The sequence below is a fragment of the Corythoichthys intestinalis genome, chromosome 13, assembly GCF_030265065.1.
Source record: "Corythoichthys intestinalis isolate RoL2023-P3 chromosome 13, ASM3026506v1, whole genome shotgun sequence".
NCBI lineage: Eukaryota > Metazoa > Chordata > Actinopteri > Syngnathiformes > Syngnathidae > Corythoichthys > Corythoichthys intestinalis.
In genome coordinates this window covers 56,691,357-56,706,931 of record NC_080407.1, presented here as the reverse complement: position 1 = coordinate 56,706,931, position 15,575 = coordinate 56,691,357, and the positions used below count along the sequence as shown (strand labels likewise).

Sequence of the window (15,575 nt, the reverse complement as noted above, 5' to 3'; positions counted from 1 at the left end):
AGAGCTAACTATCCATGCTGATCGCACGTCAGTATGTCAGCCAATGGAACAGACAGCGGAGTTGGGTTTTTTATGTTTTTGCTGCCTGCACGTGCAGGGCGACGCAACTTGTCAGATACAGAGAGACGCTGGGAAGAACGACGTAGAATCAATAAATAAATATCGGTCGAAACGGATCATGCTAGACACGTGTCAACACTTGTGTATGTAAATCTGACATTAGTCTTATTGGAGATGCGTGTGTGGCAGGCAGGTTTTTTTTTTCTAAACATGGGGTTTTGACAGTTGCCGTCATGTCTTCGGGATCATAGCGCCTTTAAATCTCATGCCGGAACGCAGTTAGGGCCCGTTGTGAAACACTTTCACCCCTGGTCACGGCCCCAAGTAACACTCTAAAGTTTGTTTTTTTCATAGTATTTCATGATCGTACCGTATTGGCCCGAATATAAGACGGCCCTGATTACAAGACCACACCCTCTTTTTCAAGACTCAAGTGTGAAAAGACTTTTTGAACACCAAATTATTTTTTTATACAGAAAATAATTACAGTAGATCTGAAACAAATGATTATAACAATATATTTGAGAGCTAAGGCATGTTATTTTGCCTCATTCAAATCTTAATATCTGAACATTCAAATATGCTAACTAGAGTGCAATCACATTCGTAAATGAATGGCTTCTGGTTTTTGAAAGGTAAATAAACCAATCTATTGTGATAACAAAACTGCAATAACTGCATTCAATGTGAAGTCTAACTGTAGTCTTGAAACGAATCTGAATAAGGAAAAACACTGCAATAAAATCATGCAAACTGGTTAAACTAGTAGCTGAGGTCTGACATGACAGAACATCGCTTCAATGATATCTGGTGCCATCTAGCGTCGTGAATGGGGAGAGTAGCTGAGATCTGTCATAAAAGAACATCGCTTCAATGATATCTGGCGTCATCTAGAGTCGTGACTGGGTATAATGTCTAGACCGCAAATATAAGACGACCCCCTCTTTTTCAGTCATATTTCAATGCAAAAAAACACCGTCTTATATTCGGGCCAATACGGTATTTAATGTTCGTTCATTTGCCTCTCCCTCCCAGTCAAAATGGATCGGACGTCTAGCACTGTCAACGGCAGCCGATGAGTTGAATGAATACCCTGTACGTGATTTGTACGTGAAAGGGTGAAATCCCTACTCAAGGTGCCAAATGCACTGATTTCTCACCCCCATCATCCGCCTTCTCCTTTCATTTAGTGAAATCTAATAATGACCCTGTTTGTTAGCTCCCGCGGCTACAACAGGCCAGGTAACCCTGGCAACCAAAGCGGGGTGGAGGGGGGGGGGGGGCAGCGCTCGTGGCGATTGACACTCATCCTCCCACTCGTGTGTGCGTGCACTGCTCAGTGAGAAATTTGACCTTCATGCCTGCCACTTCTTTTTTCAACGTGTCCTCCCGTCATACGGTCGGACACTGCTCGTGATCATTTCCGCACGAAAAAAAGAGCTCTACGAGACCAAGATGGAGGTGTCGCTCTGCTGAACTGAAACTTTATTGGTCAAGCAAGAGCAAAGCGGCAGAGGATACCAAAACAACTTTCTTCACGGTACTATCCGTTAGCTCTGCCCGATCGGAGATCTGGTTCGTGAAGAAGCGATTGACAGCCGCGCGACCCAAACAATCTTCCTGTGCCATGATATCGATGTAAAAAAGCGCAAATCGCGAGTCCGTTTTTGCATGAGCGAGCCAACAAAGTGCACGTGGGCCGCTATGTACAACACAAAGATTAGAAAGAGAATCTTTGTCAACACAATTACTGAGCAAGCAAAACTAGCCAAAACATTGGAATGTGGATTTCAATTTGGTTTGGCAAAAAAAGGTACATTATCATGCAGATCATTCTGGCAATAATCATATTAAGGACGCACCAATATCAGGTGTCGTTCCAAAAATGTTGCCTGCAAAGACATTGGTAGATGCGGCTAGTATATAGTAGCTCATAAGGGCAAAGAGCATTCTGTGCGTACGGCGTCGGCATGTGGACGGCAAGAAAACCCAGAGAAAAAAAGAGATCAACTTTCATTGGTCAAAATATTTGGTCGGTTTTTGTTTTTTTTTTTTTCCAGTAAAAAGCGGATTGGTGCCTCCCACACATTAATTGCGAATGATCGCTAGCTGTGGGTGTTCAAACAAAATTTTTTTAAAATGAAGGTGCTCATGAATAAAGGGGATTATTTACACTTTTGGTCCATTAACTTCATTGTCGTGAAGATGGCGATGCTTTACAAAGCTGGCAGTTTCTGAAGAACAACACATACTTAGTAGCAATAATAATAATCATAAGAAAGGGAGTCACGTGCTTTGCTATCCAGCGCTCGGGCGGGCCATTGGCTAAAAAAGCAGGCGGCGGGCGATGTCGACGGGGTCCGCCGCGTCAATAAACTGACATTCTGGCACGCGGCGGCGGGAAGGAGCTTTACATCCATCCGTCGACAAGTCAGCAGAAGGAGAAGACATTCGTTCACAAAGGCGTCAGGCCAAGGTAGCCCAGGAAAGAATTTTTGTCGGAGGGGGAGCGAGGGGGCGGGGGCGCGGCGGAGCCGGGCTTTAAAGAGAGGAGTGTCGTGATGGGCACCAGAGGAGACAAATCCCTCCACCCCGCTAGCTCGCTCCGCGAGGGGTGAAGGGGTAGAAGGGAGGAAGAGGAGGGGGGCACGTCGGCGTGCGGCCGGCGAACGTGTTTGCTAGGATTGTCTCCGTGCCCGTAGGAGCGGTGGGTGTGTACGTCGGAGTGGGGGGCGGCCACGACGGCCCGCGCGCCGTGCTTGACCTTGCAATGTAGACGCAGGCTGTCCCGCCGTTTGGCGCTGTAGGGGCAAAGTTGGCAGGTGAAGGGCCGCTCCCCGGTGTGCACGCGCACGTGCTCCACTAGCTTATTGGCGGTGCGCGTCAGGTGCCCGCAGCGCTCGCACCGGTAGCGGTTGCCTTGGCGATGACCCTGGAAGTGAACCAGCAGCTCCGGTTGCCCGGGAAACGACCTCTGGCAGATGCGGCAGCGATGCTCCGAGGCGCTCGTCTCCGGCGCGGTCGCCGTGGCAACTGTCGGCGCGCCGCCCGCGGGAAGGGCGAGAGGGCACCTGGCGGGGGCGGAGGTGAAGCGCGGCCATTAGCTTAGCGTGACTGAAGCGCGGGCGGATGCCGGATCCGGGGACCCGAAACCAACCGACGACAAGAAATGTAGCCGCGTTCCTTCACGGCCCTCCCGTTTCAAATGGATCGGGCGTCTCCTAGTCGTCATCTAGGTAATGCCAAAACCCACCTGCCGGTCCCGCCGAGCGAGTGCTTGTCAGCGTGCGGCCTCATCGCCGTCTCCTGATTGGTGGAGTAGTCGCACACGCAGCAGCGGAGCGAAAAGGATTGGCGCTCCCGCTGCCGATGCTCCGTCATGTGGGACCGGAACAGGGGGCGCCCGTCGGTCTCGAAGCCGCACACGTGACACCTGAGCACAGGGGCGAGGGTACTTTGTATGCGTGGCGACCGACCGAGCTTCTTAGTCAATGTCGACGACCAGACTTGCCTGTAATAGAAGCTCGCGCTTCCTAGCGTTTCGCTTACATTCCCTGCGTGCGTAAGACAAAATGAAGTGAAAAAGTGGAACAATTGAACACGCCTGCGACCGCTAGGAGTTAGGGTTGCGGTGCGGTGCCATCGAGCTGTCCTGACACCGACAGTTGTAGTTTACGGTGGGGAAAAAAATGAAAACTGCATATATTTTACTTTGACATCACTAGCTTAATGCTAACATAGAATGCAAAAGGCCATAGTCGGGCTAAGGAATAGCGCTACATCCAAGCACATAGGCAGATATTTAACAATAGGCATATTTTCAAAATCCACTGCGAAAAAAAAAACAAACACTGATACTACAGTAAAGGTCTTCTTTGTTTGCGACTTGATCGAAATGCCCCTAGTGGCCAAGTTGCACGTTCATTTGGCAATGAATGAATCACGACGCAAAAGCTAGTCAGCGCTTCTCCAATTTTGAGCAAATTTTCTCACTAACCGCAACAGATTAATAGTAGATCATTTGGAGAGGGTATACCGTGCGCGGGCTCCGAAGGGCAGGACCGAGCCGGCTCCGCTTTCGGGACGGGACTGCGTGTAACACAAAGACAAGAGAACGCTTCGTATGCGGTAGAAGACGACAAAGGTAGCGAGACACGTACTGTACCTGCTCCGAGCGGGCGGGCCGGTCCTTTGCGGAAGCCCGCCGCCGGACTCGGCGACCCGCTCTGAAGACAGAGAGCAGAACGTGAACGGGGCGCTCGATGAGACCTTTCCATCGGAGCGTGACGCAACCTGAGAGCCGGTGCAGCAATGTGGACGCCAAGTTGATAGACATGTCCTGCCACAGCGCCGCCCGTAGGCACCGCTCTGCCATTTTGGCACCGGGACACAGCGCGTCTCCAAAGAACCGCCTCTCGTCCGCGGCGACTCCCGAGAACGATGCGGGTCGGTTCTCCGTTTTCCCATTCGGAAGAACGTCCTCCTCCTGTTTAACATCGACAATGGCGCCGACGCGCGGATCCGCCATCTCCGCCTCCTCGCCGTGTTCCGTTTTGACGGCCGCAGGACGGCGACCTCCTGTAGGCGCGCCTTCTCGGGCGACGCCAGACATTCTCGCCGTGTGGATTTCCACGGACTCCTCTTCCTCCTTGACCTTCACATTGGGCCGGGTCAGGAGTTGGCTTTCTGTCATCAAACATATTCTTGGTCATTTTGTCATTCGACAACACGGTGAAATTGACGGGAAAATGTAGTCAAAAAATACACGTTAAAAACAGAACAGTGCTTCAGGTACCGTGAATTTGATGGCAAATTTTTGGGAGCTGGAAATGACGGTGGAAAAAATGATCTCGAACGCGCTGGCTGTGGCCGTCGAACGTGCCGGCTACGGAGCTAGTGAAAACTGGTTAAAGTGGCGAGTGTGGGAAAGGCCTACTCCCTGAGAATTTAAAAGACCGTACCGAAACCGGACTAGACTGTTGGCTCGGTAGTCAGCACGCTCAACTGCCACAGTGACAATGTGTATTCAAATCCTGGTGGGAGATTTTCTTTTTTTGTTTTGTTCAGCAAAGCAGATTCAATGTTCACACCTGCCAGTTTCCTGAGCAGGTCCGAAGCCAACGTGTCGCCGGCGGAATCCCCCTCGGGCGTGCGCGTGAGCGACGGCGGATCGGGACTGGCCCCGCCGGGGCCGTCGGGAGACAAAGCCGGACCCGGCTCCTCCTGCCGCCCCGCTCGTCCGTCGCCTCGCCTTCCGGGGAGCGCCCGGGCCTTCTGGGTCGCCTCTGAAGATGCCCAAAGAAAGCCGTCAAAAAGCCGCCGCCGCTCGTCACGGACGTTTCGCGCTACCTGACAGCCTAATGAGAAGGTCGGACGCCGTCTTGGTGCTGACGTCGGGGCTGAAGAGAGAGGTCGCCGCCAGGAAGGGGCCGGAACCCGCCGCTAACGGCGTCTCCGGCTCGCGGAGCCGACGAGCCGGCCGCGCGTCGTCCGGAGAAGGCGGCGACACGCTCGACCCCCGCTTCATTTTCCAGCGACGAGGAAGGCAAAGGAGTCGCGCTCAGAAGAGAGGCGAGCGATACGAGAGGAAGGATGCTAAAATAAGACGTGAAGGTTCTCGGCCAAAGGAGAGCATGATGAAAATGGACTACCTGTGAGGAACGGATAACAAAAAGCGCAATGACTCATTGGCTGCCGTTGACGGCGATAGACGTTAGATCCGAAACAGATCGGACGTCTATTGACGTCATTGGGAATGGACGAGTCCATCTCCTAATGGTGCCAGAATCGGATAAGGCCCGATACTAGTGTCATAATCACATCTCCATGGTAACAGTCTGCATCGTGTCCTGCCCTGACCTTAGTCATCAATAAACAACCATAGGCTACGAGTGCCAAATTTTCCTCCCATTTTAAAAATATTAAAAACACCCATTTGCATTTAACAAAAAAATGTCCAAATGTATGTAAATGAATCACCAAAGCACAATATTAAGAGTTGCGAAAATGAAATTAGCTTTCAATCTGTAAATATTGGTGCATTAACAGAACCCATCAGTGACCCCATTCCTCCATCCGTCCATCCTGCCTTGCCCGGTCGGTCGGTCGGTCGGTCGGTCGGATGGTGGGTGGGTGGGTTGGTCGGTGTCCGCGCTGGTGCCCCCCCCCCCCCCCCCCCTTACCCGCCGCAACATGGCTGACACGCCGAGTCACAAAGTCAATTCCCGGCGTGGGAGAGCCTAGCTTGTGCGCCAATTTGTTCCGTTCCTGCTGGTACCGGGAAGGAGGACAGGTGTCAAGAGCCCAGCCCCCCTCCCGGGACCCTTCCATCACGCCCCTGCAACATGGCTGAACGGAGCTCGACCTCACGAGACCTCTGAAGTCATCCGCTCGGGTCATTTCACGTCGACAAGGCACCCCGCGACGAGCGAACGACGCCGTCTCACCGCCCCGCATCCTCCCTCCGTGACTTACCCGGACCGGGAGGGCATGTGCATGTCGACGATGCTTGAGATGGTGCAGTCCGGGGCAGAGCCTATATATAGATCACGCATCTTATCACAGGCGAATTGTCCTTTTCGCCCCCTCTCTCTCGCGTCGACCTGCGAGCCTTCTTCCCCACTTTTCAACAGTGCTAGTGGCGCTGGTGATGGGAAGAGTGAGGAGAGGGGAACGCCGCCGGGAGACGTCTTGTTCCAGGACGAGAGGAGGATGACGGGTCGGTCACCGAGCAGGGCAGATGGAGGTTTCCGCCTCCTCTCTCTCTCTCGCTCGCTCGCTCGCTCCCTTTCGCTCACGCGCGCGCGCTGGAGGGACGCAGTAAGTCCAACTCATTGGCTGCCATGATCGGCGATAGACGTCCAACCCATTTGAACTTGGAAGCCCTCCCGGCTCCAATGGATGAAACGACTACAGTACTTCTGAGAAAGTCATTTCAATTCACAGAAGGATGAAAAAAGCCACACGATTCAACGGATATTATCGTCAATGACACTAAAGGGCTAATGGATTATTAGCAAATGACTTTTTCAGTCGAGCAATCGTTTATAGACATTTTTGATACTTTTTATTGAAGTCAACTTTTTGTCATTGTTTTTTTACACAAAAAAGTATGTCAATATTCTCTATATTTTCTTCAAAAGCCAAAAACGTTATTTTCTCGTTTTTTTACATTGATTTTTTTTTTTTTTTTAATAGAGGGGAAAAAAACATTCTGATATCTATAGGGCTTGACCTTTCATTGACACGCAAAAATTTGATTCAGATTGCATTTTAGCTAGAAACGTGACGTGGACACCAGTGGTGGCGTTAGGCCTATTTTAGGGGGGCGTACGATCACCTTATTTAAAAAAAAAAAAAAAAAAAAAAAAAAAATAGAAAAACCGCTGACATATTCACTGTGAAGTTGCCAGAATATTAGTTTAAATCAATAATCATATAACCTATCATTATTAACTTAAATATGTCCATCAATCTGTCCGTTTTCCCTCAATTCATAGACTAAGGTAGAAAGCCCCATCAGTTGGGCGTCCAATCCTTTCCACTTGTTCATATAGAGAACGCCCACATCACTGAAAATTCACTCCGTATTTTCCCCGTGTCCTTGCTCACAATCGGTACCGGGCCGGCGTATCATGGCATTTCTAACAGCATTCCCCCAGGAGTGCATAATCTAATAAATGACTTTTCCCATCTTTGCAACGCCGTTACCGAGGATGTGAAGGGGCTCGTTTCTACAATTTGGTTGAATGAAGGGAAGGTTTGTCCGATTTGACAGCTGTCTGGACTCTCGATAGAGCAGAGCGCGGGGGAGGTAAGGGTGTGGTGACGCTGTTGCAAACATGTTGACGATAGTGCTGAGCTAACACTCCATGCGAACTAGCATTCTCGTTAGCATTAGCATTTTGTGTGTCAAGCATTGTCTTAAATTCTCGGGCAACTTTTAACATACAGTTTGTGGCGTCCAGGTGATTACAATAAATTGAAAATAATGTGCCGTTTTCCTGCTGAGTGTGCATTATCATCACCAGCTTAGCACTGGCTTGTAGATGCTACTATAATACACACACATACACATATTATTACATATAATCACTTGCCCTAAACTTTCTTGAATTACGTATCCATGAGCCTTGTGTGATGTTTTTTATTCATAACTAGCGCAAAGACAGGAAATTCAGAGCCTCACCTGCATATTGAAAAAAAACCTATGGGTGTGATGATACACACGTCACGGTTGGTGCGGAGGTCACGTTTCGGTGCGGGTTCAGTACAATGGGGAAAAACAGAAAGGCTGAGTTTCTCACAGCATTGGATAGTTACACCTCCTGGGGGGCCAAGCCCCCCCCCCCTTCCTAAAACCGAGTGACGCCCCTGGTCGACACCCACAATTGACTTTGGCAGGCCACCCGAAATGACACAAAGGTACGTTTTTGGCAAGAAGCGATCTCTTTGGTGCATCTTCATTTTCACCAGTATTCTTTCACGTTAGGGCCCAAATCGGAAGAGAGCCGGCATGGCAAATAGCGCACCGACGGAGTCCGGTCCGTGTCGGATCTGAGCTCGGTCTTCACCGGTCGCGGTGACCGCGCGGGCGGGGTCGGGTCGGTGGGGCGGCTTCAATGTTTGGAAGATCCTGGAGCGAGGCGGCCGCAGCTGGCGTACATCCTGTTAGCGAGCCAAGGGTGGTCTTAATCCTGTAGAAATAGCTCCTCCAGACAACCCCGAGGGTAGATTTCAATCCACGCCAAGTAGTGTATCTGTAGGCTGCTTGTTGGAGCGGCGGCGGATCTACTTACCTCTGGTTCTATGCGGACTGGGCCCCACCCTCTCACGCAAAAGACCCCCAGCCAAACAAAAAGTTCATCCTCACACTGTGCTGTACAGCAGAGAAGACATTCTAGCCAGGTAACAGCAAATGTCATCTTGCCATTTATATTGTAATTGCTGACAGTCGTTGGAATTGAGGAAGTAGTAACATGCTAATAGTAAGTATTATGACTTGATGGCCTTTCAAGATGCAGTCTTCCATGCTATATCTGGCGGCGGCGGCAGCTGCAACGACTATCATCCTGTCACGCGCTGTCGGGGCATTTTCTGGCGGCGCCGGTCCCGCTTCCTGCCGAACCATGAGTCCCGGCCACATCCGGGTCCAATCTCAGGACCCGCGGAAGAGTCACGTCACCGTTCGCGCGTCGGCGCGCTCCTATCTGCCCGGACAACTGCTTACAGGTAGTATTGAGCTTCCACTTAGTGACGATCCGCGACGTACGACGGTCCCAACGAGACGTTGCGTCCCCAGTGACCGTCCGGAGTTCTCGGGACTTCATGGGTTTCCTGCTGCAGGCCCGCGGCGGGGGCGGCCAAGATTCGGGAGCCGCGGGCGAGCCGGGGTCCTCCGGAAAGGCTCCGGTTCTGGTGGGCGGCTCCTGGACCTCGGCTCCGCCCGGGACCCACGCGCTGCGTTGCCTGTCGGAAGGCGACACGCTCACCCACTCGGACAAACAGCCCAAGCGGAACTTGTCGTTCGTGTGGAGGGCTCCCGACGCGCCCGTGGGAGACGTTCGCTTCTAGTGAGTCCTTTATCCGCGGCCGCCGCTCGCAACTTTATGACACGCGCGCTCATTCTGGGTCCTTCCAGTATCACAGTGGTCCAGTCCTACTTTGTTTACTGGGCGGGGATTTCGTCGGCGGTGGTGCGCGATGGCAGTCAAAGTCTTTGGACGGGAGAAAAGACCCGAAGCGCCCTTTTTGGCCTCCGTGATGAGAAATCCACTGCGGCCTCAGGTAAATGACATAAATAGATCAAGCCAGCGAGTCTTTGCGCTAATCCCTCCTTCTCTTGTGATCTTTTGCCTTTCAAGCTCCATCGAACAAACACGACCGACCCGCCGGTCTCAAGCCGACAGGAAAAAGAAGCTTTACGCCCCGAGTGCGACTCCCAAATTCAGGTCCGCCAGACGGGCGGTCCACTTCTGCACCCCCTTTTCCGCTTCGCTCCCCGGAATCTTACCACCATCGGAAAGACGAGGCAGAAGACACAGAAATTCGGACGCCAATCGTAGGAAATCCCACCACCTTCAAATCGGACCCCTCGATGCCGACGTGGCAGGAAGCGAGAGGACCCGGAAATTCCACCCGGACAATTTTGCACTCGGTAGCCTTATTCCTGAACGCTACAGGGTCCCAAACCCAAAGGCCTGTTCTCCACCCGATCACGAAGCCCGAAGACCATCGATTCCGCTTTAAAGAAGGACCTTCTCATCCTCCTAGCATTCCACCCCCGAAAACCTCGTGGCCGCGGAAGCGTCCCCCGTCGGACAAAGCGCTCGACGTGCCGCGTAGTAGCCCCGGATCGTGGCCCGAAGCCCGTCCAAGAACTGGGCCCTCGCTGTCCGCCCAAATGTTAAACATCTCTCCGCCCGTTCGGTCCTTTGCTCTTCCGACGGCATCCTCCTCCGCCTTTCTCTTCGGCAGAGTCGCCGACTCTCCGTCGTCGGCACCGTTTAACGCCGCTTCCGCCGCCGCCCGGAACGAGCCCATTTCTCCCACTTCTCCGTCCCGTCATCCGAGACCTTCTCCGGCTCCGCGTCGCTCCGACGACGGGCCCTCGACGACTCCCCTACTCGAGCCGTCCGGAAGACAGACCCGCGTCGCGCGGTCCGATCCTAAACGGAAGCCCGACGCGTCGACCTCCGGCCGCAAACTCCGATCCGACATCGGGGGAGAATCGAAAGCGAAGCCGGACGGCCATCTTTCCGAAACGCCAGGTAAAGAGGGCGAGCGTCCGGCACTCGCGCCCGGGCGTAGCTCTCGGGAGCTGGGAATGCTGCTGGGATGCTCCGCCGGCCTAGGGATGGCGCTGGTGGTCGGCGTGCGCTACGTGTACGGGCAGTCCTGCGGGAGACGCACCGAGGTGACGCTGAACGACCGGGAGCGACATTACGGGAGGAGCGAGCGAGGGACCGTCCGCCTTCAAGAGTGCGGCGATTTGGTCCGGGTCCGCCGGATCCGAGAGAACAGCCTGGTACTTCTCGCAGAGTACGACATACTAGCATCGCCTGGAGACTGACGGTTTGGATACTCATTTATTTCCTTTTGTGGAAGAAAAAGTTTTCCTTTCCAAAATACAAAGTGGCGGCAGCGGCAGATTGCCGCTCAAAATAGAAATGCTTTGGTTCTAGTTGGGGGAAATGCAATGTAAACATTCACGGCTTCAGAAAAAGAGCGCTTATTGTAGACCTCGGCGTTTAGGGTGCGTCGTCGTCGTCACTTAGAGTACACATTAAAGGCTTCTCGTTGTATCACAAACAGCATCAAAATGTAGACTATTGTAACAAATATTCCATCAGTGGAAACTGGAATAGCGAGTAGAAAAGAGTCTTTCAAAAAAATGCTAATAAATGGTCCCAGCACCACCATGTGTCCTTTATCAAATCTAAAACATACCTTTGCTTCTATTAAACATAGAAGCTAAATGTTTGGGGAATTTTTTGCAACTACGCAGCGCCAAAACGCGGCGCTCGCCGCCTCCTTCCGAGGTCCCGGTCGGTCGGTCGGTCGGTCGATTGGTGACCGTAAGGCACGTACTCGCTTGTCATCAGACCGGCTGCTGGCTGGACATTTTCAGCAACTGGAGTCAAAATGAGAGGGACAATGATGACTGAAGCCATGTCCGATCAACTGCCGTTCGGTTGGGCCCTCTCACCTTTTGGCGAGCGGTCATCCAGCGGCGGATGGTCGGCACCAGCAGGGAACCCAGGAGGATCTGGGCCGGGTGGTAGATGAGCAGGGGGACGGAGATGAGCGACAGGCGCTCGTCGCCGGCCAACACGATCTTCAGCATGGGGATACCTGTACGCGTGCGACAAACACCTCAATCCGCCGCCGTCCCGTCGGACCGGCCCTCCCTCCGGCGCGGCCGCGTACCTAGCGTTAGCGACTTGTGCGTGGAGCAGAACACGATGGCCACCGTGTCGGCGGGGCTGAATCCCGAGCCGGCCCTGCGAACAAAGCCCACGGCCGAACGTTACGCTGACGCTTTCCTTCCGAAGGCCCGTTACGTCGGCCGAGCCGTACGAATACCGAACTCGCCGGCCGGCCAGTGTCGACGGCGCTAAACGTCCGATCCGTTTGGACTAGCGGGGGCGAATTAATGAAAACTCTTGGTTTTTTGGGGTTTTTTTATATTCTTTTAATTGAAAAAAAAAGAGCGGAAAGAACATTCTTTTTGTGTTTCATTGTTATAAAATAGAACTGTAAACATTCGATTTCTTTTTATGAAAGACATTTCTAATATGAACACAAAGTGTATATTAGTTTCTCTTTTTTATTTTGGGAAGACAAGCAAATCCAAGAGTAGATGCATTTGATTTTAGCAATAAACACATTGATTTTCGCGGGCCTCGCGGCGAACCGGACCTCCAGTTTAACACTGCACTTCCAAGTAAATATAATTTTTTTTACCTGCTAGAAAATCCAAAGGTGAGCAGCATAAAAGTGAGCTGAATGGAGAAAACTGCAAAACACACACACACACACACACACAACCTTTTTTAGAAAACCCAAAGACCCAAAAGCAGAAACGTCACAACACTCACTGATAAGGACGACCGCCAGCAGGCTGGCGGAGTCCAGCTCCGTGCCGGGATTACTGAAAGTGTCGCAGAAGGTGCCGTAGATGATCACGAGGAGGACGGCGCTGCTGACGGCTCCGAACGGAAGCTTCCTACGCTCCAGACATTCCTTCAGGAAGCGGCGGCAAACCTGCGAGGGAGTCCGTTAGGACGACGTCGCGGCCGGCGCGGCCGGCTTCCGCCCCCTTACCTGACCGGCGACGAGCGGCGCCGCCACCGTCGCCAAGAGCTGAGAGAAGATGGAGCCCACGGCCACGGAGGACGAGGAACCCAGCTGGGGGGAATGAAACAGATTGGGGTGTGACAATATATCCAAATGCCTATCAACGAGTCACGTCGTTATGAGCTGTAAATGAGGTTAATATAGATCATCAGGACGATGACCGACCGCTATTTGCCATTTTTCTTGTCGGGTCAGACTTACAAAGAGCAGCAGCAGCGTAGGCGTCACCGCGATCCCCTGCGGAAGAAGAAGACGAATCGGGTGAGGCGACGCTTTGCCACCCGACCGGAGCGGGCCGGGCCGCTCGACGCTTACCAGGAAGCTCCCGAACGCAGAGTTGAAGATGGCGGCCGCCTGTCGACGGACACGCGGCCGATCAGTCGCCGCGACGAGGACGCGGCGGCGTTTCTCGCCTCTTACGTACCTCGTTACCGCCGACGGCTTTGGTGAGAATGACGGCCGAGGAGACCGGAGGCGGCATGCAGCTCACCGTCTGTAACCTAGGCAACGACACTGTCGGCTCAGGTTCCCCTCAGTTAAGATATTCCATCAGCGTTGCCAGATCAAGGGGAAAAAAACGGGGCAACCTTTGAGCAAATTCAGCAGTCAAACTACAACTTGAAGTTGAGCGACTTTCCTTGCTTGATCTTCGCTCTGATTGTGAAATATTAGCACTGGCACTTGAGCGCCTCACACCGCGTGAGCTGCAAATAGCAATCTTTGATTTGTTCAGAGCGTTGACATTTTTGGCCTTTTTTTCCGTACAAGAAAAAGGGGATCTCCCCGATGCGCGTTCAATTTCAAGGGCTTCATAAATAGGGTTAGTGAGGATGCACCGCTTTTACGGCGCGATCTGGTGGCGGTCAAAGTAGTTTCTTTGCCCACTCCGGAACGAATGAAACATGCTTTTCCGCCCGCCCGGTGAAGTTGAGAAAGAAAAGAGTGCATTGACTAGTCCTGATGTACATAGCTTTACCCTTTAAGCAGCCATTGGTCGACGGCGGTCAGCGCCAGCACCCTGACCAGCAACCAAACCGTCAGCGGGAAGAAGACCAGCGTGAAGGACTGAACGAAGAGGTGAAGGCGGATGTGAAGTACGGCGCTGGTCAACTCCTGCGCACAGGGACGAGGGAGGGAGGGAGGCGGACTTCAGTCGGAATCGGTAAAGCTCGGCATTCCTCTGCCGTTTTCGTCACCTCCGTTTTCAGCGAGAGGCCGCTGTTGAAGAAGATGAGCGAGACGGCCAAATACGAGACGGTGATCTCCGGCTTCAGCGGTCCTGAGTCAGAGCAGAGGAAATGGGTAACCGTGGAAACGGCTCGACTTTGAAAGCAAGCGACGTCTAACAGCGTTCGGCGCGTCCACCTTGGGCAAATTTACAAGAGAGCTCCGATCAATCGCTTTCACTGGCTCTCGTCCAAATCCGCCCGCCGTGTTGACATTAGCGTCGTCGAGTGCGACGTGTCACCGCGCGGCGGGCGGACAAACAAACTTCCGCATTTCCCCTTCAATTCCGACAGCGAATCGACACCGTTTAGCGACACGTTACGACTTCCTAAATGTTTTGACACCACGACAGTTAGCGCGGACGGCCGCCGGTGTTCTGTTCTCTCACCTCCTTTCGCACCAAAACCGGGCTGCGCTTTTGCCGACAAGATGACCAGCACGATTCCAATGATGAACCATTCCTTCCGTAGCGTGGCCAGCAGAGCCATGTTTCGGCGCCGCGGCGGGCGGGCGGGCGGGCGCTTCTCTTCTGTTTTCTTTCGGTCCGCTTGACAAGAGTTCCTTGTTGTGATGGCACGAGTCGAGCACCTCAAGCGCGAACTCGAGCTGAGCTGCCGTCTTTCTTCTTCTTCACATGATTGGGGGCTGCTAAACCACTTTTTTTTAGCAACATACCGCCACCCTCTGGCGAAAATTTGCACTCCTCATACATACTCGCATACGAATGGCACGGACGGTAGGGACAAAACACTTTACAGGAGACTCAGTTTGTCCCCACCAACTTTTAAGCAACCCAATTCGGATTAGATCACGTGTTCAGTTATATAGGTCATTGAGACTGTCTTCCCATTTCTTGTAACGGTAGAATTGACCCTATTATTATTAAGTCAATTATTTTCAGACTTACCCCTTTTTACTTGCTGAATGTGGCATTCCATGTTTTTTCCCTCAAACGCACGCTTGATTGGCTGATGACTTAACCCCCTCCCCTGTCCCCCTCCACACATACACACTCAACTCTCACAGTACAGAATTGCGTTACGCGGGAGGGATATTAGGAATGTTTTTTTTGTTTTTTCGGCCAGCGGCCCGCTGTAAGTAATGCAAAATGTAATTGTTGTGAAACGCACCACTAATTTTGCTACCGAAAGTCCGACCTGCATCACAGATTAGCATTACCGTTATGTTAAACTGTGTGAACTTGCTAACAGAGTATGAAGCTGCTTAGAAGTGTCCTTCTGATCGTTAATTAAAACCCTGAGAAATATAGTAAACTCTACTCAGCTTTAAAAAAAAATGTAGTGTACCAAGGTTTACCCCCTTCTCCCCAGTTTTCATTTTTATTTTGCTTATGTGGTCTTAAAGCAGCCCAAAGGAGCTTTCATTTTTTGTTGAGTTTGGCTGCGCTTGTGGACAAAAACAGTAGTGTT

The 15,575-nt window shown here is 52.2% G+C and overlaps 3 protein-coding genes across 5 annotated transcripts; 1 reads left to right on the top strand and 2 right to left on the bottom strand.

The window, feature by feature from the left end:
* Nucleotides 1-1,516: 1,516 nt before the first annotated feature.
* On the bottom strand, nt 1,517-6,806 carry LOC130928616 (zinc finger protein 335-like). Of its 2 annotated transcripts, none has more exons than XM_057855323.1 (9): nt 6,243-6,806; nt 5,410-5,711; nt 5,151-5,345; nt 4,354-4,746; nt 4,226-4,286; nt 4,097-4,149; nt 3,572-3,614; nt 3,314-3,493; nt 1,517-3,131 (listed from the first exon to the last, which is right to left on the bottom strand). In XM_057855323.1, the coding sequence occupies exons 2-9, from the start codon at nt 5,585-5,587 to the stop codon at nt 2,516-2,518; spliced, it is 1,719 nt and encodes a 572-aa protein (XP_057711306.1). In that variant the 5' UTR covers nt 5,588-5,711; nt 6,243-6,806; the 3' UTR covers nt 1,517-2,515. The 2 variants fall into 2 exon arrangements, with proteins under 2 accessions (XP_057711306.1, XP_057711305.1); XM_057855322.1 differs by having other exon boundaries at nt 6,535-6,806.
* A 2,271-nt stretch (nt 6,807-9,077) lies between these two features.
* Nucleotides 9,078-11,341, top strand: LOC130928698 (reelin domain-containing protein 1-like). The gene is made up of 4 exons (XM_057855412.1): nt 9,078-9,291; nt 9,362-9,632; nt 9,701-9,846; nt 9,924-11,341. Exons 1-4 carry the CDS (start codon nt 9,078-9,080, stop codon nt 11,129-11,131), a joined length of 1,839 nt encoding a protein of 612 aa, XP_057711395.1. The 3' UTR covers nt 11,132-11,341.
* Nucleotides 10,874-14,756, bottom strand: slc10a7 (solute carrier family 10 member 7). Of its 2 annotated transcripts, none has more exons than XM_057854139.1 (12): nt 14,534-14,756; nt 14,115-14,283; nt 13,895-14,031; nt 13,343-13,418; nt 13,234-13,272; nt 13,120-13,155; nt 12,886-12,969; nt 12,660-12,825; nt 12,526-12,577; nt 11,989-12,062; nt 11,768-11,913; nt 10,874-11,692 (listed from the first exon to the last, which is right to left on the bottom strand). In XM_057854139.1, exons 1-12 carry the CDS (start codon nt 14,602-14,604, stop codon nt 11,660-11,662), a joined length of 1,083 nt encoding a protein of 360 aa, XP_057710122.1. In that variant the 5' UTR covers nt 14,605-14,756; the 3' UTR covers nt 10,874-11,659. The 2 variants fall into 2 exon arrangements, with proteins under 2 accessions (XP_057710122.1, XP_057710123.1); XM_057854140.1 differs by having other exon boundaries at nt 10,912-11,692; nt 14,115-14,197.
* Between the last annotated feature and the right edge of the window lie 819 nt (nt 14,757-15,575).

What these genes read in the sequence shown, in the direction of transcription:
- LOC130928616 (XM_057855323.1), bottom strand. Translation starts at nt 5,587, where the DNA reads ATGAAGCGGGGGTCGAGCGTGTCGCCGCCTTCTCCGGACGACGCGCGG. An exon ending in GGCCCGCCCGCTCGGAGCAG is followed by an intron (nt 4,150 to 4,225) that starts GTACAGTACGTG and finishes TGTTACACGCAG; the next exon opens with TCCCGTCCCGAAAGCGGAGC. An exon ending in AGCGCGAGCTTCTATTACAG is followed by an intron (nt 3,494 to 3,571) that starts GCAAGTCTGGTC and finishes CCCTGTGCTCAG; the next exon opens with GTGTCACGTGTGCGGCTTCG.
- LOC130928698 (XM_057855412.1), top strand. Translation starts at nt 9,078, where the DNA reads ATGCAGTCTTCCATGCTATATCTGGCGGCGGCGGCAGCTGCAACGACT. An exon ending in GCCCGGACAACTGCTTACAG is followed by an intron (nt 9,292 to 9,361) that starts GTAGTATTGAGC and finishes TTGCGTCCCCAG; the next exon opens with TGACCGTCCGGAGTTCTCGG. An exon ending in GTGGGAGACGTTCGCTTCTA is followed by an intron (nt 9,633 to 9,700) that starts GTGAGTCCTTTA and finishes GGGTCCTTCCAG; the next exon opens with TATCACAGTGGTCCAGTCCT.
- slc10a7 (XM_057854139.1), bottom strand. Translation starts at nt 14,604, where the DNA reads ATGGTTCATCATTGGAATCGTGCTGGTCATCTTGTCGGCAAAAGCGCA. An exon ending in CGGTTTTGGTGCGAAAGGAG is followed by an intron (nt 14,284 to 14,533) that starts GTGAGAGAACAG and finishes AATTTGCCCAAG; the next exon opens with GTGGACGCGCCGAACGCTGT. An exon ending in GCTGGCGGTCGTCCTTATCA is followed by an intron (nt 12,578 to 12,659) that starts GTGAGTGTTGTG and finishes TGTGTTTTGCAG; the next exon opens with TTTTCTCCATTCAGCTCACT.